This window comes from Pipra filicauda, unplaced genomic scaffold (assembly GCF_003945595.2).
Source record: "Pipra filicauda isolate LSUMZ 115617 unplaced genomic scaffold, ASM394559v2 scaffold109_size3271384_pilon, whole genome shotgun sequence".
In the NCBI taxonomy this organism is placed as follows: Eukaryota; Metazoa; Chordata; class Aves; order Passeriformes; family Pipridae; genus Pipra; species Pipra filicauda.
The window spans coordinates 2,263,038-2,288,839 of record NW_024103540.1 but is presented as its reverse complement, the minus strand read 5'-3'; the positions used below and the strand labels follow the sequence as shown (position 1 = coordinate 2,288,839).

The 25,802-nt window shown below is 44.3% G+C and overlaps 2 protein-coding genes across 3 annotated transcripts in view; one reads left to right on the top strand and one right to left on the bottom strand.

The window, feature by feature from the left end:
- Nucleotides 1-12,224, top strand: part of MRPS5 (mitochondrial ribosomal protein S5) — a 43,342-nt gene extending 31,118 nt beyond the window's left edge. Inside the window, exons 7-11 of the mRNA XM_027717511.2 lie at nucleotides 677-723; nucleotides 1,633-1,690; nucleotides 3,494-3,556; nucleotides 10,055-10,191; nucleotides 11,636-12,224. Coding sequence (XP_027573312.1) covers nucleotides 677-723; nucleotides 1,633-1,690; nucleotides 3,494-3,556; nucleotides 10,055-10,191; nucleotides 11,636-11,860 — 530 coding nt within the window. The 3' untranslated portion in view covers nucleotides 11,861-12,224. The remainder of the gene's footprint in view (nucleotides 1-676; nucleotides 724-1,632; nucleotides 1,691-3,493; nucleotides 3,557-10,054; nucleotides 10,192-11,635) is intronic.
- A 6,070-nt stretch (nucleotides 12,225-18,294) lies between these two features.
- MAL (mal, T cell differentiation protein) lies at nucleotides 18,295-23,479 on the bottom strand. 2 transcript variants are annotated; one of them, XM_027750595.2, is made up of 4 exons: nucleotides 23,092-23,479; nucleotides 19,572-19,739; nucleotides 19,264-19,389; nucleotides 18,295-19,063 (listed from the first exon to the last, which is right to left on the bottom strand). In XM_027750595.2, exons 1-4 carry the CDS (start codon nucleotides 23,176-23,178, stop codon nucleotides 18,989-18,991), a joined length of 456 nt encoding a protein of 151 aa, XP_027606396.1. In that variant the 5' UTR covers nucleotides 23,179-23,479; the 3' UTR covers nucleotides 18,295-18,988. The 2 variants fall into 2 exon arrangements, with proteins under 2 accessions (XP_027606396.1, XP_039236899.1); XM_039380965.1 differs by lacking the exon at nucleotides 23,092-23,479 and having other exon boundaries at nucleotides 19,572-19,845.
- Nucleotides 23,480-25,802: the final 2,323 nt, after the last annotated feature.

Sequence of the window (25,802 nt, the reverse complement as noted above, 5' to 3'; positions counted from 1 at the left end):
AGTCAGTTATGTCCTGCTTTGAGCTGACTGCTGTAAAATCTCTTCAGTGCTACCACTGTTGACCTGGTAAATAGGAGTAGGTCTGAGAGTTCAGAGGGAATTAGGTATCAGTTTGTAAACTGGCAGTCTATATATTCTCTGTTCTACAGGCATGTGTTTTTTTGCAATGCATGACTGTGTTAAACGTGGTTTTCACAGAATCATGGTTTTCACAGAATCATAGTTTTCATATTCTCTATTTCACCAACAGCAAACCAATAGTCTCCTTTGCTTCTAGGTTCTTGAAACTACTGTTTGTACAGACATAGTTGATATATCTGCATCAGCTTCCTTTTTTTTTTTCTTCAATCCCTTCTTTTTAAACAGAAGAATGGACTCTTTTTTTGTCTGAAGCAGTCACCACTATTCAATTATTTGAAACAGGTTTGGTCAAATACACAAAAATAAGTTAAACCTTATTTGTTTTCATTTGACAACAAGCAGTTGGCATCCAGATCTAAGGCATTCATAGCTCCTAAACTGTTTGTTTCTGTGATTTTTCCTGAACCATTATCTGAGTATGATGTGTGCAATGGAGTGGAAATTTAAATACTAAACGTGGTTGTGAAGTTCTGGGTTTTTTGTTTTTCTGCATCACCTGTTTCTCAGCAATAAAATGACTCTTTCTGTCTTGCAGGTTTTGCGCTGGGGAAAGCAAGTGACAGGGCGGCTGCTTTACGGAAGGTATGTTGATTGAATATTTCTTGCCACGTCCCTAAGTGCCATGTCTACACACCTTTTAACTACCTCCAGGGATGAGAACTCAACCAGAGATGAGAACTCAACCACTTCACTGGGCAGCCTGTTTCAATGCTTGATAACCCCTTCAGTGGAGAATTTTTTCCCATCTAAACCTCCCCGGCACAACTTGAGGCAATTTCCTCTCATCCTGTCACTTGCTATTTGGGAAAAGAGACTGACTGCCACCCCACTTCAGCCTCCTTTTGTGTAGTTGTACAGAGCAATACGGTCTCCCCTCAGCCTCCTTTTCTCCAGGCTAAGCACCTCCAGCTCCCTCAGCTGCTCCTTGTAAGAGCTGTGCTCCAGACCCTTCACCAGCTCTGTTGCTCTTTGGTCACACATAGCGAAGTTGCCCTGCAATGAAATTCTGCTAATGCATCCCTTTATTTTCTTTCTATTCCTTTTGCTATGGTTATTACCTATCCCCCTCCTCAGTCACTTATTTCCAATTTCTATATAGCATACAGTCTGCTTATACTGTGAGTGTGTAGGAATTTTTCTCTCACACATGCATAATGACCTTAATAAGGCTCCCTTAGATTTCAGAATGTTACTTGTCCATCTGCATTAATCTAGTTTGTTGTAACACTTAACTAAGCTATGAAGTAGCAATGCTAAAATACACAAAGTTTGATGAAGTTGTTGCTATACTGAGAAATTGTTAAATCTGTTAGGAGAAAGCTCTTCTTTAAAGAGAACATTTTTATTTCCGTAAAGTTTAGATGTGGCAAACCCTTCTTAAGTTTTTTTTTTCTTGCATTTTATTTATCTAGTTAACTGAACAATGGTAAATTTCAAGTGTTTAGTGGAAAAAAATCAAGGGAAAAAATGTTTTCTGCTTTTATTCCCTAGGCAAAGAATAAAGCAATAAACTGCTTACATTTTATAGAGCTTTATCAGAACCACACAAGTAAGTATTATACCTTTGATATAAGTACTGAATATACCAACAAGAACTCTTTGCAACTACTTGCAAAGCATAAAAAAATGTTAACTAACTTTTTTCTGATCTGATGCATTGTATTATTATTCTTCATGCATTATTTTGCTTTTGCAGCATGCTGTGTGAAATCTTAGCCCCAGACTGCTTTAGCTAGGCAGTGGTAATGTAAGAGAACAGTCATCAATCCCTGTGTTAAATAGATCACTATTACCTGGAAAGAATATGTGGTTTGCTCTTTACTTCCATTCAGGTTTGAATCAACTGTTTTAGGAAGGTCCGTGCAGAAAGGTTAAGATTAAATAATAAGAGGTGGTGTTAAAATATTGAGAGGTTTATATCCCTTCTAGTCTCCTGCCTTTGCCATGAAAGATTGGGACAAACTTTTTAGCAGGGTCTGTTATGAGAGGACAAGACATAATGGTTTTAAACTAAAGGACAATAGATTCAGACTAGATATGAGGAAGTTTTTTGGTTTTGTTTTTCTTACAAAGAGGGTGGTGAACCACTGGAACACGTTTCACAGAGAGGTGGTGGATGCCCCATCCCTGGAAACATTCAAAGTCAGGTTGGACGGGGCTCTGAACAACCTGATCCAGTTGAAGATGTCCCTGCTCATTGTAGAGGTGTTGGACTAGCTGACCTTTAAAAGGTCCTTTCCTACCCAAACAATTCCATGATTCTGTGCTTAAAATTTGGATACTTAATCTGTAATATTTCAGTCTTTTCAAAAAATAGGAGTGGGGGAAGGAGATAGTAGCACAATTAGATCTTTTCTGGCACATTTGAGTTAAGGAAGTCAGATACTGTCAGGGCATTTTTCTCTACAGTGAATTCCTGTGCTTTTCCACTTTCTGTGTCAGAGAAGATGATTCCCTGTTGATTCAATCCATGTATGCTGACAAAGCCCAGCAGCCGGGGAGAAACTAGACTGGAGAGGCAGTCTGATGTTTCCTGGTAGTTTTTTGTTAATTCAGTTTAATTTAATTCAAGTCTTCTCTGGTGTCAAACATGGTACCTGTATACCAAATATTCAGTTATATTTCAGAAAAATTTTGAAAGATAGTACCTTACAGAGTATAAGAGTATTTAACCAAGACATTGTGTAGATAAATATTGAGTATAATGGAACTTTGACTTATAAGTACAAAACTCTAGTCATTTTCATGAGTCTGTTCCTTGAGCATTATTATTTCACACTAACAGATCAGAGATTTGATTCAAAGCTGGTGGTGTTTCTACCATGCTTTCCATTCTACTTAACATAGAGGTCCTCTGATCCACTGTGACTGCAGTGCTAGAATCCACTATACAGAGACTGAGTCACTGAATCATATGTATATAAGAGCCACCTGAGTTTGGGGTTCCTTCTGAAGCAGAGAAAAGCAGGAAGACTGGAAGAGTAAATATTCTGTACAGAAAATCCAAGAATTATGATGTCTAGGGGGTTAAAAGCTGAATTATTAAAAAATCTGAGTATGAGGAAGTTCAAATTGTATTATGTGAGCTCACTTTAAAACTAAATGAGGTTCATTGGAGGCATACAGCATATTTTTCAAGTGGTTTTGTACACAATCATAACATAGTATTCACAGATATGACAACATTCATAATCTATTCCAGAAATTTACCTAGATTAACCCTTCTCTTTAAAGAAGCCAGAGGAGAATAAAACCAGCTTGCCATTCACAGTTTGGAAAAATAAAGGTACTAGTTAAAACTTTTCTAGCTGGAAGAATATAGCTGTAATGCCTTTTTTTTCTCCTCCTCCAGTTTACCATGACATTACAGTGAAATTTAAAACCACCAAAATCCACATGAAGAAGCAAAACAAAGGTAACTAAAGCTGCCTGGAAATTTTGAAGTTTTATTAATTACTGACTAGTATTTATTTGATGAAGTTAAACTTGTGCAGTGTCTAGTCTACCATGTTTTAAATATTGAAACTGATCAGTTTTTCATTAGAAATAGCTACTGTTGATGACATGGCTTTGCTATTGTAAATCAGGGTTTGCTCCTCTTACACTGGTGGGAGCTCTATTTGTGGTTTTCTTTTACAGTTCCTAAGTGTGGTTCCTAGGTGTGGAGAAGTCTAATCTAATCTAATTAGCATAGGTGTTGAATGTAAAGGCCTTCCAGAAGAACCCAGCAGGTTTTGCTTCCCACCATATGCCCTGTGCATGCTTTGGAGAACTGATAGGCTCATTTGATTATTCTTCAGTGATGATTTTTTTTTTAACTGTTGTTTCCAAGAGAAGATTCAGAGGTAATTTAGTGTGCGGCGGTGGGAGTGCTTCAAATGTGAATCAGAGTGCAAGGCTGCATCTGTGTGCCTGTCCCTCCTAAGTCCACACTGGGATAACGTGGGCAGATGTCCCCCTTTAATTGCCTCAGACTTCCTGGAACCAGAACAGCATACAGCCTGCTACTTCCTCAAGACCATTACTGCTTTATTCGTCCTAAAATCAAGAATTCCCAGTGTGGAAACTAGAGGGATTATCTACCCTGAGTCATGCACTATACCAGCAGAAGGACCATCACCAGCTGGCTGAGCTTGATGCTCACCAGCCAACACATGCACACAGACAGTTGTCCCTCATGCACTCCACACTCACAAGTCCCCCCGGGTATACGAGCACAGACCCCCTGCCCACTGGATACCCTGGCCCAGAGGGCTGGTCTAGCTTATGAAAACACAGGCACACCTCACACTCACCAGGATTGGAGAAGATACAGATCCTCAGCCACCCTCTCCAACAGCAACCACCAGGCAGATGGGCTGTGACTCATGGCCCTGCTGCAGCCATGGGTTTGTATGGTGCTGTGAATTCTCACATCCTTCCCAGTTCAGGGTTTACAGTCTTGGTGGTTGCAAAGTCCAGGTTGATCTTCCTGGAGGTGGCATCTGTAGTTTCTTGATAGCTCATCAGTTAGCAGTGGTGTGTGTTTCTTGTCACTGTCTCTTTGTTTTTTTCAGATCTGTGTCTCTGTATATTTTGTTTCTGGTTTCCCTTTTTTCCCCTCAATTCCCTAACTGACAAGGTCTGCAGTCAGATAACCTCACTAGGATAAACATTCTGACACTCTTAACACGCTCTCACCAGTTAGTGTGGCTGACCAGGTTTGGTTCTCATCACTGCCTTACCATTTGTCAGTCATGTTTGTGTCCCTGGATGTTCCTGTCACTCCACTTTGACATACCCTTACAGCTGCTAATCCATTGGAAGTAGTTGCAATTCAAAATACTTTCAGTCCACTGTGGTACTTTCAGCCTTTCCTAGTATGAGAAATGCTTTAGTCCCTTAATCATCTTCCTACCACTTTGCTGGACTCTATCCAATATTTCAACATCTCTCTTGTGATGGGGAGCCCAGAACTGGACACAGTGCTCCAGGTGCGTCTCACCTGTGCTGAGTAGAGGGGAAGGATCACCTCCCCCAACCCACTGGCAACAGTCCTAACACAGCCCAGGATACCATTGGCCTTTTTTGCTGCAAGGACACGTGGCTGGCTCATGGTCAACTTGGTGGCCACCAGGAGCTCCCGAGCCCTTTTCTGCCACGCTGCTTTCCAGCTGTTCAGCCCCCAGGATGTGTTGGTGCATGTGATTCCTCCCCAGGTGCAGGGCTTTGCACTTGCTCTTGTTGAATGTCATGAAGTTCCTGTCAGCCCATTTCTCCAGCCTGTCAAGATTCCTCTGGGTGGCAGCACGAGACCTGGTGTATCTCCACTCCTCCCAGTGTTGTATCAACAGCAAACTTGCCAAGATTACACTGTGCCCCACTACTGAGATAATTTATGAAGATGCATCTAAGTGAGGCTGACTGTCCTACAGTTGTAGGAAGGAGGAAGTTGTCATCAATGCGTGCCAGGTATTTCCTGTATTGCATATTCCTTTCTGTGTTGTTTCACCAGAATCTCTTGGGGTCATTGAAGGCCCTGTGAAAATCAGGGCCTGTGAACACGATGCCCTTATGTCTGTAGAAGGCCTCATCCACTTGTTCTTCCTGATCAGGTGTCCTCTAGCAATCTGACATGCCCTACAATGTTGCCCATATTGGTCTGCTTTTTAAGCATAAACTTACCCATAAGCTCTCACTTGGGATCATCCATCCCCAGAGTAGAGCAGATCTCCACATATTCCAGCTGTTTTCTCACAGAAAGGGCAACTCCACCTCTTTGTATTCACAGACTCTCTTTTCTAAAGAGCCTATATCCTACACTGTAGCACTCCATTCCTGTTAGCCATCTGCCTCAACTCTCTGATTTCAACTAGACCATTAGACGCACAGCTGTACACAGATATCTCAGTTCCTCACATTTATTCTCAGTGCTGCATGCATTAGTGAACAGAGGCCCTTACCATGCTGATTTCCCAGAAAGCACTTTTCCATAACACTACCTTGCAGACACTTCCTTGCTTATGTGCAAATGCTGGCAGTGACCCTACTCAAAGCCCTTATGATGATTTTTGCTTTCCCTTTTGCTCACATCACTCCAAACCCTTTGTTTATCAGCGCTCTCTGTCCCACCCTCAGAGGGATGCTGATAACTCTGTCCCTAGTGTAAAGCTGTCCTTACAGATCAGCCACCCTACTGGCAAAGATACCTTTGTCCTGCTTAGCAAGGTAGATCCCATCTCTCCCAAGCACACACTGCTCCTCAGCAAGGTCCAATTGTCATAGAAAACAGAACTGTGTTGCTGGCACCACCTTCATGACTATTGTTGACCTGCATTATCGTTGCCCTCCTCCTTATACCCTTTTCCTTTCTCAGCAGAGTTGAGGAGAACATTGCCTGGGTCCCCATGCCCCAGCTATCACCCCCAGAGCTCTACAGTCACTTCTGATACTCTCCAGCTTGCTCCTGGCAGTACCATTGATGCCCTCATGGAAGTGAAGACTGAGGCAAAGAACTCATTGAGTATCTCAGTCTTCTCCATATCCATTGTCTCCAGTTCTCCCTTCTGGCTTATCACAGGAGATAATACTTTCCTTGACCTTTCTCATCTGGCCTTTGTACTTAACAGAGTCCCTTCTTGTTATTCTTCACATCCCTTGCCAAGTCCTTTTCCATCTGTGCCTTGGCTTTCCTAACCCCTGTACTCTCCCCAGGTCACCCATCCCTGCTTCCACTGGCCATGCGTTTCCTTCTTACTCCTCTGTTTGAGAAGCAAAACCTTGCTCACCTGTGCCATTTTCCAACCTGCCTTGCCTGATTTGGTACACACTGGGATGGAGAGCTCTTGCACTCTAAGAAAAGTGTCCTGAAATTGTTGCCAGCTCTGGTCAGCTCCTTTGTCCCTAAGGACAGTTTCCTAGGGGATCTCATTCACCAACTCTTTAATCATCTGGAAGGTCGCTCTTCCAAAATTCAGGGTCCTGACCTTGCTCCACACCAGGCCCACACTCACTGAGGTGACTCAGTCCACCAAGGCATGGTCACTACAGCCCAGGCTGTCCCAGGTCTGAATCCCTCTAATCAGCTCATCCACATTGGTGAGCACCAGATCCAGTAACACCTCACCTCTGGTTGGTTTGTCCAATACCTGGGCCAGGAAGTTGTGCTCTATACACTTCAGGTCCCCTGGATTGCTTGCAGCCCAGCTGTGTTGCTTACCCAGCAAGTGTCCCTGTGGTTGAAATCCCCCATTGCAGTGAGAGCTTGCAAGTGTGATGCTTCCTGTATCTGAAGCAAGAAGGCCTCAAGGTTCCCCCTGGTGCTATCTCAGCAAATGCTCACAGCAAAGCCTAATGTTTTAGTAGAAAAGGTGAAGTCGCTACTATGGTCAGATGTTCCTTTCTTGAATTTATTCCTAATCCCTGCAAAGTGGAGAAATCCCTCCATCATATAGGTAGGATTAGACAAGTAAACATCCAAATTAAAAAGTAATGTAACGTGAACATGTGAATGTGAGATTCACTCAGAGTAGTTCCTTAGTGTGGATTTAAAGTGGATGTTCTGTTTTCCAAACTATCCCTAGTTATTACCCAGAAAATCTGTTGTAGATTGCCTTTAACAGGCTGTGTTAGTTTATAGGAAGGATGCATTTTAAATACTTCTTTTGCTTACCTTTGTATCTTTTTCAGTGTGAGAAAATGTGTTACATCTGAACTGGCTTGTTCTCTTATATTGGGCTCATTGAATTAAACCTCAGTACAGCAGCGTGCAGGTTCAACATGGCTGAGCCCAATTTTCTCTCCACAACTGGAATCCTTTGCTTTTGTGTTTGGAATAAATTTCGTCCAGAGACTAATGGATTACTCTGCTGGCTTCTGAGTTTCATGTATTAATAATCTGCAGAAACTTAATTGAGATAAGATGGGAGAAAAGCAGCAATAAAAATGCCAGAAATTAAATGCTTTCAGTCACTGAAAATGAAACTCTCACAGCCTTTCAGAAGTAATTCACATGTAATTGTGTCTAAAACTTGACTTTGTTTTGTAGCACAGGAAACAGTATTTTCTCAAATGGCAGAACAAATGGCTTTGGATGGTTATAATTTCTTTTCTGATTATAGGTTCAAAGAAAAATGGATATAGCGACATAATAAAACATGCAACACTGGAATAGATTTTTTTTTTTTGCCTCCTTTACTCAGCAGCAAGATCATCCTGCAGAGGTTTTCACCTTTTAAGTAAGATACATTAGACGTATCACAAATCAATTTTTAAAGATTACTAGTGCTAGGCCATGTGAAACAATGGCTCTGGGGAACAAGAGAGCAAAATCAGACTCCTCAAAAAAATAATTCATCCATTAAAATCTGGCAAGTGTAAGGAAACCATTTGCAGTTAATGCCAGTGTACTACAACTATGCATTGGAGTTTATATAATCTCCATCTCTGTAATGGAGATGGATGCAGATGACGTGCAAACATCTGTTGTGTTTGTGGATTTTGAAATATGTTTGTCTCTCCTTCACTTTGTGCCACTAATATAATAAAAAAGTGTAATTCATGCCAGTTGCTGGGCCAGGAAAAGAGAAGTGATGCCTCTGCACAGTAGTGTGCAGAGTGCAGTCTTACTCTCTTGATAGTACATAGTATTTTGCTAGGTTTTTTCAACTGAAAGGGAAAAGCATCACTATTTTTGTGGCTGCTGGCTAATGGCTGTTTTATTTAGCATAGACTGTGAAGTTGGTGAATTGCTGTTTCTGAGTCGGGAGGCAAGTAAAAGGTTCACATTTTGGAGATCAACTGCAAAGTGTAAATTTGGTATAAGTGGGTGCAGTGATGCCTTCCTCAATTTGCAGGCAGGTTCAGACTGATTTTCACTGCTCAAAGCTTTGCACACCAACAGCCAAATAAAATAAAAATTTTGTCGGTTTTATTTGGCTACCAAAAGGCCTGTGAGCAGCAAGAGGCACCAGTGTCAGTGGGTGCTCACTCTCTCTCCCAGCAGCTCTGTTTTGAGACCAGACTTCTCTACTGCAGCATTATTGCCCTCCTTACTTCCCCAATTTCCCTGCCAGCTCTGCATCTGATAGAGATCTTGAGCACAATCTCAGGCTTTAGGAAGGCACTGTAGGCCTCTCATCCAGCAGCAGTCTCCCTGGGAGCGTGAGTTACTGACATGTCTTCTACTGCAGGGTCCTTCTGGAAGGAAGCCCAAAGGACAGCAGTTTAAATCCCTCCATCATGTATATGAACCAGGATTTACCATCGTTAGGAGTGCAGCAGTTGCTCACCAGAAATTGCAAAGGAAGTGGTGTTGGAGTTTCTGTAGGTGTTGCTTTTTAGAAGAGACAGTCTTCATCAGGGTCCAGTTGCATTTAGATCCTCTCCCCTTCTAGTGGCTTCTTTTTAATAGTCTTTTATGTAAACTTGTTGCCTTGCTTCTCTGCTAGTTTTGGTAGTGGTAGTTTTGGGAAGTATTAGAGTGTTATTTTTCTGCTGAGTAGGAGAAAGAAATTACCTTTTGTTTGGTGAATGTTCGCAGGGTGGGGGGTATGTTTGTGGAAGATTGTTCTAAAGATGCCAGTGGTACTTCTAAGGAATTCTATCCAAACCTGTGTCATTAGATAATTCTTCAGGTTGCATTTTTACTGGCTTTATGTTTATAGGTGGTGACATTTTAATTTGGTTTTGCAATATGTTAAGCAAGGTGTATTTAGTATAAAAACCCCTCTGATCTTTGAGTTGGCATGTCTGCAAAGACTGGGAAGAATGATCTTCCCAGAATGGTTTTGCCATTTTTAACATATAATGTGTTCTAACATGCAAGGTAACAAAAATAACAAAGCAGATGTTTTAGTGCTCTTGTCTTCCTTCTTAGTGAGTTGGAGGCTTACAAATAATCACATAATGCTAATTTACATGTTTTTTTCCCCAGGGTATGGTCTTCGTTGCCACCGAGCTATTATCACCATGTGCAAACTAATTGGCATTAAAGACATGTATGCCAAGGTTACTGGATCCAAAAACTTGATTAACATTACCAGAGCTTTCTTTAAAGGCTTGACCCAACAGGTAGGTGCACTCTCAGTGGTTCTATCCATTCTATCTATCAGGGAACAGAAGGGGATTGATGTTGTAGTAATTCGTGGTCAAACGGTTTATATCTAGGCTTTAAATTAAGTAATTTTCCAAAGAGTGAACAAAATCAGCAAGGACATAATTCCTCAGCAGTTTTATGAAGTTTTCCAGTCAGAAATAGATATATGTAACTGTCTGTTCCACAGCCAAGTGCCTGCAGGAGACATCTGAATTTCTGGGCTTTCATTTGTTGTATTTTTTTTGTGACAGTTGATAAATCATGGTAGAGGAAGTTGTGGACCAGCTTTGGTTGCTGCTGCCTGTTTGTCTGTATTCTAAGTTTTCATTGCCCAAGGAGTGAATGTCACAGCTTCTATTGCTCGTATAATTAAGATCTCTCAAATAAGTCAGGGAGCTGGTGTCATTTCCTCCAGCTCTAAGTGCTCATAATGGAGATGTCTCTGTCTGAGCCAGCTGTCTGTAGTCGATGGAAAAGATCCAACATGCAGCATTTCATCTGATTTCCTTTGAACACTTAGAATGAGTCACTCCTTTGGAAATTCCTGGTTATCTCATTTGTTCATAGTTTTGGTAGCTGCCAAAATTTAGCTACTTACATTCTAAAGATAACCCTGCATAGCTCTAGTTGTCAAATCTGTCACCCTGTCCTAGCCAACTTGATCAGTTTAGCCTCAGAAGGTGAGGGGATTATGATCCTCTTTGCCTATGGAGATAGTTACAGATCTCATAGCTTGGGTTATGAGAGGTTATGAGGTTATGAAGTTAATCAGACAGGAAGTCTGGCCTGTGTTTTCAATGCATTGTCTCTGAGAAGTCTTCCACAGAGTGAACAGAAGAATAGAAGAAGGGCCTACTGTACAGATTACTGCTTTGAGAGATATGCACTTGATATATTTTCTTGACTGCCCTGAATGGGAAAAATTTCCCGTTACCCGTACACATTTATTCTGTAAAATCTGAGTGTTAACAAACACCTTGTATGTGAGGAAGAGGTGTAGTTGTGTTAAATTCATATCATTATATTAGCTAATATTACCTGTCAGGGCAGTAATAAGCACTATGCTGTTGTCAAAGCAAAATTTATATCCATATAAAGACATAAAAATGTTCCTGCATGTTAGTAACGTGCCAACATGCAGCTTATTAGCAAGATGTGTCTTTTCTGGACAGATCCTTCCCAGAAGCACGTTCCTCTAGAATGACAGTGTAGTGCTAGTTAGTATATCTGCAGTCTAGCTATCTGAATTTTTGCCCATGTAGGTGAGCCTGGCAAGTCATTTAATTTATGCAGTGTTTAAACTGTTTATTAGTAAATGATTTTTTTTCCCCTGCCTCATATGCCATGCAGAGTTTGACCTGAAGTAAACCAACACTGTGCATCATTGTTTTGGTTGCCTTTTCTCTCTCCTAATCCCAGGAGACTCACCAGCAGTTGGCAAACCAGAAGGGTCTCTATGTAGTGGAGTTCCGTGAGGAGCAGGGCCCTCTGCCCATCGTTGTGGCTCTGCCTGAGGGGACTGTCCGTGAGGATCCTGAGCCTGAAGATGAGGTTCCCGACACAAAGCTGGAGTGGAGCGAGGTCAAAGAAGCTCAGGGAATGAAGAAATCTCCCTGGGCAAATGTCAGAAGGACAGCATGTTAAAAGCTTCAGTCCCTCTGTCTCTTCAGCTCAGAGGTGCAACTGGGAAAGCCCAGCTCAAACAGACACGTTGTCTTGGCTTACGTTTCAGAGGAGGGTAGCAGTAGCTCTCTCATGCCATTCATATTGCTGCTGCCATTCTACCATTCAGTAACACTGTTTGCTTTCCTACAATTCTTCTGACCACTGTTTGACTGGGGATGTTCAGGTGGAAACAGTCAGTGAACATGTCTTAGTCTTCAAGCATGTATTTACTTGATTCCAGAAGGTGATTTTTAGTCAAGAGGTCCCATGATTCTTCTGCAAGCTCTTGGGAAACTACCGAAAGTACAAGATTGTGAAAGCAATAAAGAATCATCAGAGTGGGTTTCGTGTGGGTTTGTTTGGGTCTTTTTTTTTTTTCCCAAAATCTTGAAGCAAGCAGCAGTTGTGGGAATTAATGTATGCAGCCTCTTATCTCACTCCCTGGGCTCACTCATTACGGTGGGAGAACTGGGAAATCAGAAAATATAAGCTGCATGCCTTCTGGTGGTGGGTAAGGGGGACAAGGTGATGATGGTGGGCAACAGCTAGAGTTGTGCAAACACTATTCATGCAAGTGGGGGAGTTCCCCAAATGAAGCAGAGCCCAAATAACTGAGGACAGCCACCACCCCACAGTCTCCTGTGGAATATTGTGGTATTTTGACTGGCTTTGGAAGTCCAGTCCAAAATGTGCAGTCCGGCCTTTCTTATGGTGTTTTCCTCTGCAACGTGTGCTTCATTTTCTGCCAGTTTGGTACTGAGCACAGAAAACTGGGATCCTACCCAGAACTCAGAAAGTGCTACAGCTGTCAGAGGATTAAAGGAGAAGGAGCAAGTCCGTGATATGCACCATTCTCTGACTAGAGATGGAATAATCCCCTTCAGGTAGAGGACCTCCAACTGCAGCACACACAAGTATTTACTAGAGGTTAGATTAGCTCACTGGTTGGAGGGGATCCATCACTCAAGTCACACCGGAAGATAAACAGGCTCTGCATCCACAGGACAGGACACAATGCTCTCTACCTGGCAGCTCCATGTTTTTGTCTTGGGCATGGCAAAAGAAACAGTGGAACTAAGCCCAAACAATGTCTTCTCACAAAGTATTAGAGCAATCCAAGCTATAAAACAAGTTGGGGTTAAATTCTGTGCCTCCCAATCTGTGAGTGCTTGTCATGGCATTTCTGTGTATGCCAAAAGATGCTGCTTCTTTTGTTAGTACAGGAGAAAATACCTTTAGAATCCTTCAAGACCAACCTGGGAATTTACATTTGAAGTTCTGATGTTAAAGACAATATTTTATGTTCATTTCAGTGCAGGTTTCTAAAGACAGCAATTGTATATATACAAACAGGCAGGGTGAATTTAAATGAGTTTTATTTCACTCTCGTAAGGAAAATTCTAATTCTAAGGCTATGTCTGCTGAGCAGTTGGCTGAAGGCTTTATTCCTGTTTGCCAGCTCAATCTAAATACAATTCCAGCAGAATTGCCAAGTGTTCAGTTTGAAAACTTTCTTGTAAGCAGCCTCTCAAACTACTGTTAAAGAATGCATGCTCACATTTAGCTTGCACCTTACAGCTGAGCAAAATCAAAGATTAAAAACTGGACTAAAGGAATCGAACCTTTGCTGTATTTAGATGACCTTCAGTTTGCCTGTGTCCTTGCAGAAACAGAGAGCTGAAGGGAGTTGGCTCAGCTGCTGACCCAAAACAACCTCAGTTTGAGTAGTGAGCCTAAAGTGACTGACTGGATCAGCTCCTTGTCGTTTGCTTCCTGCAGTGAGCAGATGGATCATGCCAGCATTTTCTCTCTTCTCAGAACTGGAAATCAGGTGTGTCTCAGTAGCAGGTGATTGCATCCATGTTTGGAGATGTCCTTCTGCTTCCTTGCACGCTGTTCTTACATTTCCTCACCCAATGCGTATGGAAAAGCCCCCAGTATTCTGGCCTAAGGATGATGAAGGTGCTACAGGAGATCCTGCAAGGCCACTGCTGCACAAAAATTAGGGATGTAGGTTGATGTCAGTGTCTCCAGCTATGCATAATGGGATGAGGTGGCAGCATTCGGCAGGCTCTTGTGTGATCTTGGGATCACACAAGAAAGACAAGCTGTAGGGACAGGTCCTTAGATAACAGCACCCAGCGCAGAGCAAGTTGTAAAGTCCAGCTCTCCCCAGCCAACCTGGGCCTGAACACTGTTCCTTGTGCAACCCAAACTGAGATCTCACACCACATTTTCCCAGCTCGTGAGGCACACAGGCTGTCACTTGGCACAAGGGTCCCCGTGTGTCTTTCGTGTGTAGAGGCTGGAAAACAGACATCTCCCTTGAATGCCTCTTGGTCACTCAGTAATTTCTGTTCTCACTGCTAATGCAGGAGAAACATTGTTCCCAGTGGCTCTTTTCTCCATCAGCCAAAGCACTTGGAAATGTCTGAGTTACAGCTGGTGTCTCCAAAAGAATCCACACAAGACTCTCAGGTCCACTTTGTGGGCTAGCAGATATGTGCTGTAGGATAAGGAAGCAGTAGGATGAATGCCATTTACCTTTACAGAACTTATGGTTATGTAGTAACCACAAGTCTCCCTCTTTCCCCAGAGTCTGCACACTAGCTACACTTGCATCTGATCCCGCGAGGGTCTTCAGGAATCCTCTGCCTTGTCTCTGCTCTCTGGAGGACATTTAGGGTTCTTCTCAGACACACAGGACAGTAATTCATGTTTGAGCACTTCCCTGAATTGGAAATAAGGCATTTCCATCCCTCACAGCAAATGGGGTTTCATTGCTTGATCCTGTTGGCATAAGGGAGACCAGGGAGCAGGAGGGCCATGGTCTCAGTATAGAGACCAGAGGTGTGGAATGAACTATAAGTGAGTCAGGAGAGGGAGAGGCAGGCTGAGCTGGCAGTGAATCACACTGCCACAGACCCAGTTAGAGCTTAGTTCCCTACAAAGAAGTAATCTTTTGTGGGTTTACTGTTTTCGCAAGTTTGTTCACATTAATATAGATGCTCGTATAGATGTTTTACCCAGCATACAGGCTTCTCATTGCTCACAAATAAGGCTGACTGTAAAATAAGAAACTCCTGCATTTTCCATGGAGCTGGCCATAAGTTTCTATTAAGTCTCTTTGCTCTCAGAAAAATCAAATTATTCTTCTGCAGTTCAGGAGAAGATGGAAGTTCTACTAACTCATTGCATCGCTGGAGGGCAGGTATCCAATATACAAATATTTGGGGAGCAGTTAACATCGCGGTCAAGCCACTTAATTAAGCAAGAGCAACCAGATTACAATCTGGGCACAGTTAATGAATAGGTCTGTAATTTGTTTTTAACAGGAACTAAGGTTTTGCCTGCCTTCAGGTAGGTAGATCGTTTTAACTAGCATGTTCTCTGGATGCCTGCAGACCTCCTTGGCATGCTGAGGAAGCTGGAGAAGAGCAGAGGGAAACTCCAGTTACATTACCGGTTGAAACCTGGTGGTGGCTGTGGGGACACAATAGACCCACTGTTTTAACAGTGGGAATGGGACTTGTAAATGCTCTGGGGGGAAAAAAAAGGCAGATTTGTGGCTTTTTAAATGGGCTGCTCCATCTATCGACATCTGCAATGGAATCCCAGGCCTGGGGAGGATGAGAATGTTGAAGATGAGATACCAGTCTGGAGGGATCTGGAAATGCCTAAGCAAATGCAGAGGGTGGGATAGAGCAGCCCCATATATTGGGCCAGGCTGGGAGCAGCTCTGTAGGCAAGGACTGCAAGTGCCTGTGGTCAGCAAACTGCAAGGGCCAGGTGTGCAAACAGCATTCCACAGAGCCAGCCATCTCACATCCTGGGGAGCCAGGCCAATTTGGAATTGACTCCATGGAAGGATCTCCAAGGGAAAAGGCTTGTTAGCCTGCAGTGTTCATCACGCCCAATGTTTCCAGTGGAGTGACGGCAAATTCTCAGGCCAATGCTGTCCTCAGGATGAAGGGATGTGGTGAAGGGATGTGGTGCACATGTGGTAGGTGGTCTGTAGGTCCTGGGAGGTTCTCTGAGCTCTGAGCATTTTTCCCTTCCAGAATCACTGAAGTGTGCCATTTTCCAGACAGCTACCTTGGGTTGCCCAGGTTCAGGGCATGGCAGTCTTCATGGCTGTATTGAGATGATAGGAAAGCTGGGCATGATGGGCAGCAGAGACTTCTTTTTTTTCATTTTTCTTTTTTCTCTTCTTCCTGCCATGCAGGGAACATGCATATTGCTGCAAATGAGGTTCAACTGAGCAACCTGATGCAACAAAACCACACCTCACTGTGTCACTGTCCTGCACTGGGGCACAGCAGCCCTGTGCCAAACAGGGACACTCATTCACCCTGCAAGCCACTTAGCTGCATGAGATTGAAGTTAAGAGTCACACCGGGAGGGTTTCAAAGTTTCAACACCACTTTGTTGTTCATTCTTGACCCTTCGTGGTTTTGGCCCTTCTACCTGCCCAGCCCTCCCCAGGAAAAAATATGGCCCAGGTCACACCGGGGTCACAGAGCGTCCTTCCCAATGCCATGTCCACGACCTTGTCACAGCCCTCTCCGGAGCAGCACTGAGCTGATGAACACGCCCATGCCAGCAGCACACGGCTGTTTTTCTCCAGTGCTGGTTTTCAGCAAGGTTAGGATAATACTGTGGGGGAGGTATCTCAGTAAACTGGGTGGGGACAGAAAGAAACGGTCGAGCAGGTGAGCTAGTGCAGACTGTGGTGAACTGGTGTGTGGCAGGGAAGGGAGAAGCAAAGGCAGAAAGAATGAGGAGGAGAAATGGGAGCCCTGCCAAGACATAGGCTGTAAATGTGATGGCCGCAAGGGACATGGATATGAAGGGACAGGCAACACTGCTTGTTGCCGAGGTGCTGGCAGAGCAAGAGAGGAAGACAGAGATACATGATCCCAGAGTGCAAAGTATGACTGCAAATGTCTGCCTTTGTAAACAGACCCAAGCAGAAAACATCCTTGTGTTTCAATGTTAAATTCAGGGGCATTAACAGAACGAGGGCAAACCTGGCCACCAACACCCGCTCACACACCCCATGATGATGTGATGTTGAAACCAGTTTCAAAGGGTAGATGTTTAACTTCAGAACCATGTGCCATTGTCCAAAGTGGCTGCAAGTTCCCTCCCTGCTCTGAAAAGGGATTTCTTTTTCCACCTCTGTTGCAATGAGTTTGCTGTTGTCACAGTAACACAGGCAAAACAAGTCAGGCTGGTTTTCAGCAATAAAAAACCCCAACAATTAAATGTTTTCCTTACATTGCAATTAAAAACTTCAGCCCAAACCTGTGGTCACAGGTCAAAAGTTCCCCCAGATCTGAAGCAACAGAGGTGCCTCCAAGTCAACTTTTATTTCCCTTTTGTTCTCCCATCCTTGTTATTATCCAGGAACTTCAGACTCAAAATGGAAACATTTTTAGCCCCACAATCTGGAAAGGATAATTTGGTACATTGCTTATGAGGCACCTCTAACATGTGAAAAGATCCCTTCCTAAGTCTAAACTCCATTTAAATTAATTCATTGTCACAGTTTAACGCCAGCAATTAAGCTCCAGAGAGCCACTCACTCATTCCCCACAGTGGGATGGAATGGGATTGGGGAGAGAATCGTCAGGGTAAAAGTTAGAAAACTCATGGATTAAGATACTGATGGTTTAGTAAGTAAAGCAAAAGCCCTGCACATAAGCAAAGCCAGACAAGGAATTCATTCACTTCCCATGGGCAGGCCATCTCCAGGGAAGCAGGGCTCCATCACACGTTATTTGAGAAGACAAATGCCACAACTCCAAATGTCCCATCTTCCTCCATCTTCCCCCAGCTTTATATATGAGGCAGGATGCCATATGGCATGAAATATCCCTTTACTCAGTTCGGATCACCTGTCCCAGCTGTGTCCGCTCCCAACTCCTTGTGCACCCCCAGCCTCCTCGCTGGTGGGGTGAGAAGCATAAAAGGCCTAAACACTGTGACACTGCTCAGCAATAACGAAAACATCCCTGAACACTGTTTCCAGCACAAATGCAAAACAGCCCTGTACTAGCCCCTGTGAAGAAAAATATCCCAGCCAAAACCAGCACACTCAAGTTAACACTCACTGAGATTAACCTGAGTTAACCTGGGCCCCTCAGGCTCCCCTTAACAGAAAAACCCTCTCATTTGTGTCCAAGTTTCTGCCTCCTCGTTAGGCATTGCCCTGTTACAGGGCAGTGCTCCCGAGGCTGTACAGGGCTGTGTCCCTGTGTGCAGCAAAGGGAAAAACAGCAGAAATGACTCATCTATTTTCAAAATCACAGCAAACCCATCTTTATTAGCAACACAGTGCTACTGTAAGAAAGAGTAGCCATTCACCAAAGACAAGAATTGATTGCTTATTCAAGATGTCATTCTAATCATCCATACAATTCTCCTACAGTCTACTGCACACCTTCCAAAGTTGTATTTTGTAGGGGGATCAAATACAGTGGTAATTCCTGGCATTATTTCAATTATTCAGTATTACCCAATTCCTCAAAATTCAGCAGTACCCTTCAGGGGCTGCAACAATTCATATTGCTCCCGAGGCAAGTTAAATATTGTCCCCATTTCTCATCACAAGTCAGAGAAGGCATTTTCAGGAACTGCAGGAAAATATTAATTTGGTACAGCAGGTTTAGGGAAAGACACAGACTTAAATGGACAGGCAGCAATGCAAATGACACAGTTTCATATTCATGATCCTTAGTGCTGGTTGTCCAGTTTCCCCTGACTGCAAGAAAAACCCTGGAGGCATAAAGGAACAGTTCGGGGAGATTTTAGTACTTTGAATCCAACTATACTATGTTTTTTAAAGCTGGATTTTTTTTTTTTTATTTTGGGCCCCATTTATCAGCATCAGACTGTACCCAGCCCAGAAGAGACTGAAGGGAAACAGACTGTGCCAGGATATACCTTTCTCTGGCAGGCTCCTTGTCTTCTTTGCCAAGATCCCACATAAAAAGCCACTCGTTTATAGTATTTACATTAAGAAAACCAAAACCCAAAGCCAGCCTGGAAACTGCAATCATTGTTCTTGAGATGACCACAGGACACACTTCCGAGGGGAGGCTCTCAGGATGATTTCCATCGCAGGAGCGAGCACACCTTGTGGATCACGTAAACCAGGGTAGCTACGAATGCAAATACCTGTGACAGAAAAACACATCAGCCAGTTGACTTCCTGTTGCATGGCAGGAGTTTCAGCACTGAGCAAACACCTCATGGTGTCTCTTGCATGTTTGGACACATTAGTGCATAGTAGGACTGTGACTCATTTAGGATTTCCACTTGAGGCCACTGCACAGTTACCTCCTGACCTTCCTTTCCCCTGCTTGCCAGGCACTCACCACAGCAGCAATGTTCTCCCTATAGATCTCTGCTCTGAGCAAGTTGGCAGCAACATAAGTCGCGTAGGCTTCCAACACAGCGGCACTGAGGTAGAACAGAGATGCTGTCCCCTGGCAAATGGCATCCTAAAAAACAAGGGTCACGCGGTCATTTCCAAGGAGGGATCACATTGCAAAGGGGGAAAAAAGGGAACCCATGCAAGTAAGCCCCAGCCTGTGATTTGGAGGGCAGTAGCAGCACTCTCCTTTGCAGGAGACAACTGTCTTCCAGGGAGGGAGAGGCCCAGAGGTTTGTTACATCCACTTACCAAGGCGACCCAGGAGCTGCTGCCCCCGTGGGCCCCACAGAAGTAGAGGCACATGAGGGTAGTGGACATGATGAAGCAGAACACAGAGACAAACATCACCCAGCCTTGCAGCATGGGTATTGGGACCTTTGAGGATGCCACCAGGATCCAGACAAGGCCTCCAAAGATCTGCAAGTGAAAGTGGGAGATAGGGTGAGCATGGGATAAAGTGACTGATCCAGAGCAGAGAGTGCCATGCATGCCTCTGGCACTAGCACTGCACATGGCAGTAGTTCTTCCCAGCCTCCACTTGAAACTGGGTATTTATCTGGGAGCATCTGCCACTGATCTTGACCCAAAAAAATTCCTCTCTGTATCCCTGCCTCCTGGTGTCACTGCCATTCACATCCTCCCTACATCAGTGTGCTCAGAGGGCTGGTTCAGACACTTCTGAAGGCTGGTTCTGATGAACAGGGAGGTTGATTTCAGAAAGGCATGTTTGCTTCACACCCAGTGTGTCAGATTCCTGACAGGAGCAGTGTCAAGCCCAGTTCATCTGCACAAACAGCACAGACATGCGGTCCTCACAAAGGCCACAGAGCAATGTCACCCTGAAAGAAGAGACAACATGTTTGAGAGGTAATATGGCCAGTTTTAAGCTCTGAGACAGGGGAAATAAGCTTGAGGCTCACAGCTCCTTCTGGAAAGGAGAGCTTGTATTGCTGCTCCAGCTGTTTGGGTCATCCTTCATTGGCTACACCAGAGCTGTGCAAGGTACCAACTGCTGGTGTGGGAGCAAGTGGGGCCCCAGCCTTCTAAGCCAGCCTTGGGAGTTTGCCATGGGTTTTCTGGTGGGGTGGGGAACACAAAGACAGCAGGGTCTAGGCTCCATCCTTTCTCCACCAGCAGACTCCTACACAAGAGGATGAGAGCGTGATGTTCAATGTTGTGGAATGTCTGGACTGCAAGTGGTGCCTTTGCACTAAAATGATCTCAGTAGCTTTTCTGTGCTACAAATCAGGCGAGTTGTTCCTTGAACCTCTGCAAAGTTGAGTCTGTGATGAGGAGCTCCTCAGCTGAACCCACAGTGTGCTGCTGTGGGGACCTCTCCCTCATCACCAGCTGTCTTGGATTTGCAGGCAAATCCTCAGAGGTAGGAGAGCCTTGCTGACTCCATTCTGATTGCCAGGGTGTCCCAGGCCAGCCTTTGTCAGCATCCAAATGCCAACTCATACTAACTGTGGCATTTATTTTTCCTTGGAGACATTTTGCAAGTAAAAAGAAAGTTTCTGATTTATTTTGCTCAGAAAATGTCACATCATTTGTGTCACTCCACATTTGTAGGAAAGTTCATTGGTTCCATTATGCAAATTGATACATTAAATCAATTATATGATTGAGACCTTGCAAACAGCTGAGTGAAAATAGGTCTTCCAAAGTGCTGATGGTTTGGTGCTTCTTGTAACAACCAAAGACTGACACTTGAACACTAATACAGTCCCTTTAATAACTCATGTGGTGACATAATGAGTCTACTGTAGCTAAAGATCCTGGGGAAAACCTTATATTTGCTCCATTAAAATCAAACACAAATTGGGTGAGATAGGAAGTTCGGGGAAGAAGTATCACTTATCACTTCCTACCACTCACCACCTCTCCTTTGTGCAGGATGTGGTTACTCACTCAGGCAAGTATGTTTGACATGGTTTGATTATTGACGTTGGTTTTATGGTGCTGCTGTTCGGCAGACTCGTAAAAATGAGGGAAGCATTGAGAGGCTTTCAGTAATAACCCACAGCAGGTTGGGGACAGCAGTCTAAGAAAAAAACTTGTCTTTCGAAAAGCCTTTTACCAAGAAAACATATCTGTTTTCAGCTTGTTTCAGCTTTTCCGCATAGGTCTGGCTATCCATTTATGCCGAAAATTCTTCAAATAAAGTAGATTACAAGAAGTAAACTGAGCCTCACAGAATAAAAATGGTAGTTTTTAATCAGCACATGCAGATGTGGCAATCATCTGAGCTGCAGGCAGGATCTTCTGGAAATTTCACGACTGTCTTAGCATTTGAAATGTCAATTTTTTTATTTTTCTTTTGTTTTGTTTCATAATTACCATATTAACTCATTGTAGGCAACCTCAGATTCCACTAAGGAATGAGAAACTCTTTATCCTTTTGTGATTCAAGGCAGCCACCTCCTTTGTACACAGCAGAGCTCATACAGCTGCATAGCATAGAGTTATACACATCTTGGAGATGGAGAAATCCAGTTATGCAGCATTCCTCCTTCCTGGGTGGTTCCTGAGCCTTCAGGATGCACATTTCCAGATCTTACCCAAACCAAAGGATAGGGTGCTTATTTAAGCAAGCTGCCTTGCCAGATCCCCTGGAGTCAGGGATTACAAACAAACAGTTCAAGGGGAATAAGCACGCTGAGACCAACAGCAAGCCCAGCACCAGGACTAACACAACTCAGTGGCAGGGCTGGCTGGCAAGTGTCCACCCAGCCAAAACCTCCACAGGGACTTAAAACCCTCCCTCAGCCTTCCCTACAGGAAACCTGGACCTTGATCTCAGAGCCCAGGCACAGAGACCAAGTCTCCAGAGCATAACTGGAGGAGCTGAAGCAAAGCCTTTCTCTACATCCTCTTTGCTGGATTACCATAACTGGGAGAATGAAGTAAATGCTGTAAATCCCAGGAGTGTGGACCCAGTTGTGTGACAGGAAAGAATTTGGCCCCAGATAGGAAAGCTGAAGTTTTTAGCATTAAATCATCTGAATGCCGTCCCACAGTGCTCAGCCAAAGCCTTCAGTGCTGGATGAGAGTGCTCAGGCTTTGGAAAAAGCCTCTCAAACTCTCGTGAGAAGAGCAGGTTTCATGACTGGGGCAGAGGACACAGGAAAAAGGTTATCCTTGAAGATTTCTATCTTTTAGTCAGTGGTCACAGCAACTGCTTTTAATCACTTGCGCCAAATCCATTAAGATTATAATCTCCTGCTCAATGAATTTACAATATGGAAAGAAGTTACAAGGTGTTTGCTCACCCTTGGCCCACCCACACACCCAGGCCCAGCACTCTGCACCTCCATCTCAGGAATGTTGCAGCTGAGCAGGACACCTTCGGTAGACCAGGCTCTTTGCTGCTGCAAACAATTGACTCAACTAGCCTTAATTCCCTGCTTTAAGCAAGCGGTTTATCCTTTGTCTGTATTATCTGCTAAAATCATCTTCTAATTAAATAATTGGCTCAATTTGTCAACCTAGTTTAAACACAACAGCAACCTCCTCAACTTTTTTTAGGGGAGAAATTACAAAAGGCTTTAAGATGCATCTGAAAAATCCCCTTGCAGTCTAAATGAGAGCTTCAGAACCCTGCCTCAGGCCTTGTAGCGTTCTGTGGGGGGTTAACTAGGGGCTGGTGCGGGTCTCGAGCCAAACATGCTGTGGGTCAAGTCTAATCCCTCAGACACCTGCAGCACGACATGTGCTGGGTGCCTCACGAGCAGCAACTGCCCTCCCCCAGAGAAAAGTCAGCACTCACGATTTCAGGAATGAAGAGCACATCTGGGAAAGTCGTCAGGACAGCCAGGCCACTGGGCAAAGAGCTGGTGGAAGTTGCTGAGGACATTGCAAGCCTCTCCCACGGTGACTGTCAGCCACTCTGTCCAAATGCTAAATGCAGTCTCCTCGCCTCTCTCTCTATCCCTCTCTCTTCCTCCTTTTCTACCCTTCTTCCTGCTCTCTCCTCTTTCCTTCCTGCTGACAGATGAAGACGGCTGTGAGTGGCACAGGTGTGGCCAAACCCTGTGACCTTGGCTGACAGGAGTCACATGGGAGGTTTTCAGGAGATGGGGGCAGCCCTGAGGCATTTGGAGCAGAGTCCTCTCTGCACAAGTTGAACATGCAAGGCAAGTCCCTGGGCGGTGGTGAGTGGCACTGGCTGACATCTGAGGGCAATGGGAAAGATTTGTACCCATCCGCCTGGACAGCCTCTTGTCCCCTTTTGTGTGCACAGTAAGTCACCTTGTCCCTCGTGCATACAAGCTGACCACAGCAGCAGCCACAAGGACATGACAGCTACAGGAAACAGTGGGGCCAAGAAATGTCTCACAGGTGGAGATGCATCGCAAGACAAGGACAACCAAACTGCAGGGTGAGCCACTTCCATCGCCTCAGGAGGAGATTGGATATGCCAAGGTAACACAAACGGCCTAAAGTAATGAGATTTTCCAAGCCTTTTTTTTTTTTCTTCTTTTTAGTCTGTGGTCCATGGGAGCAAGTCATTGCTCTTCTCCTTAATATGGAACGTTTACTCCAGAAACTAAGGCCAAAAAGATGAAACATCAGGAAAAGAAAAGGAGCAGTGTAGCAGTGCATGTCACTGCGGACCAGTGACCCCTGGGAAAGGTGCCCATTTCAACCAGGCCCAGTATATGGAACTTGCCCTTTCACAGCTCCTTCCATGCAAAAGCCTTTGGTGCAGAGTCCAGAGCAGGAGGTAGGACTGCCTTGATTCCAACCCCACACTCCTGGCACATGTAGCTGTGATAACCACCATTGTCAGCTCTGGCCCAGAGCCTCCAGCAGGCCTCCTTCCAGCTGTAACTGGGGGGTTCAGTCATTGTTGCCAGGCCTTGCAAGGGCAATGAGCAAAGTCTCTGGGCAGCCTTTGCAGGATGTGCCTGACAGGCTCCAGGTATGCTCCAAGAGGCCTGAGGGGCTGGGGGAGGACTGGGTGGTAGACCAAGGACAGAGCCCCAGTGTTGGTGTGGCTGTGAAGGGGTTGCCAAGGGAAGGTGGGAGCCTCCAAGAGCTTTCATTCCTTGCCTGTTCTGTATGGGAGCCCTAATGGTGGGGGTTTGGACCTGGGCTCTGATGAGCGTGAGGGTGAGGGTTAGGTGTTGGAGCAAGCACAGAGCACAGTGTTGGTGGAACAGTGACGGGGTGTGATGGATACCTCTTATCCAGACCTTGAGCTCTCCTCTTTTTTCTTTTTTTTTTCCCCCTCCCTCCCAAGTAGTCCATTGAAGCAGGAACATTTAAGTGGATAATTTCATGTTTCTTTGCTTCTGGAGACCTTTTCTAGCTGTCTCTGTAATGGGCAGAGATGAAGCTATGTAGCTCTCCTGGTCCTGTGAGCACAGGACTGGCAGTGGTGTGCCTGAGGAATGAGCAACTGTGTTATGAGAGGCAAGGGCACCGGTGCTGTTCAGTTCAGGAGGGATGAGTAAGCTCTGAGGAACCCATTCTTTGTGTTATTTACAAATTGTTGGTGATGGATTAAGAAAAGTAACACTATTTTTAGTGTTGAAGAATGCTGAGAGTAGCTTGACCCAACTCTCTTAAATTAGACTCATCTCTCGAGCATTCTTCCCGACTGAGGTGGGCATCACCAGGGACGTGGTAGGAAAGTGAGAGACAGAACCTTTGAGCAGAAGAAACCGAAGAGCTGGTAACATCTGATTCAAATGCTGAGCAGGCAGGACAACACAGAATCTAAAAGTTGTAGGACTCACGGTCAATCTCTTCATACTATAAAAGACCGGTCCCACTTTTTTACCAGCGGGGATTTCCGGCATACATTCCTTAGGTACATGGAGATCCTTCCCTCAGGTGGGGACGCTCCTCAGGGATACTTCTCAAGGCTGAGTGAAAATTTGTCCACAGTCAGTGGTATGGCTGAGTAACATCAATAAGTTTGATACTTATTAAGCTATCTATGACATTATTGATTGAATAAATAGTGCACTATATTAGTAGTTTGTGTAGCAAATGATTCTGATAAAAGTCTTTTGCCTTTTTGCCACTTTGCATTTTTATCTTTTTACATTTTTATCTAATCATTGTCATCATCAATTTAAATAAAGCAATCGAGATTTATAAAGGCACAATTACACCTGTAAAGCCTTTCTAACCCCTGTGACTCATTGGGTGGGTTTCTCTGACAGACTCTGTATGAAGCATCCATTCAGTCCCTGACACGTGGCTTCTCCTGTTTTGTTTCATGTTCTTCTCCATAGAGGAGCCAAGAACAGAAACTGGGTAGGTTCAGGGATTGCTTGAATGCTTAAGGTGCCAGGAGAGAAAGCTCCAGCTGGCATTTACCTCTCATGGTCAGCCTGTCATCTGCACCTGGAACACTGGAATGAGGTGCTTTTCATTCCCATGTTAATGCCCTGTCATTTTCCTTCAGGAGCCCACCACTGAAATTTGGAATCAGCCCCCTGGAAAAAAAAAAAAAGGATAACATTA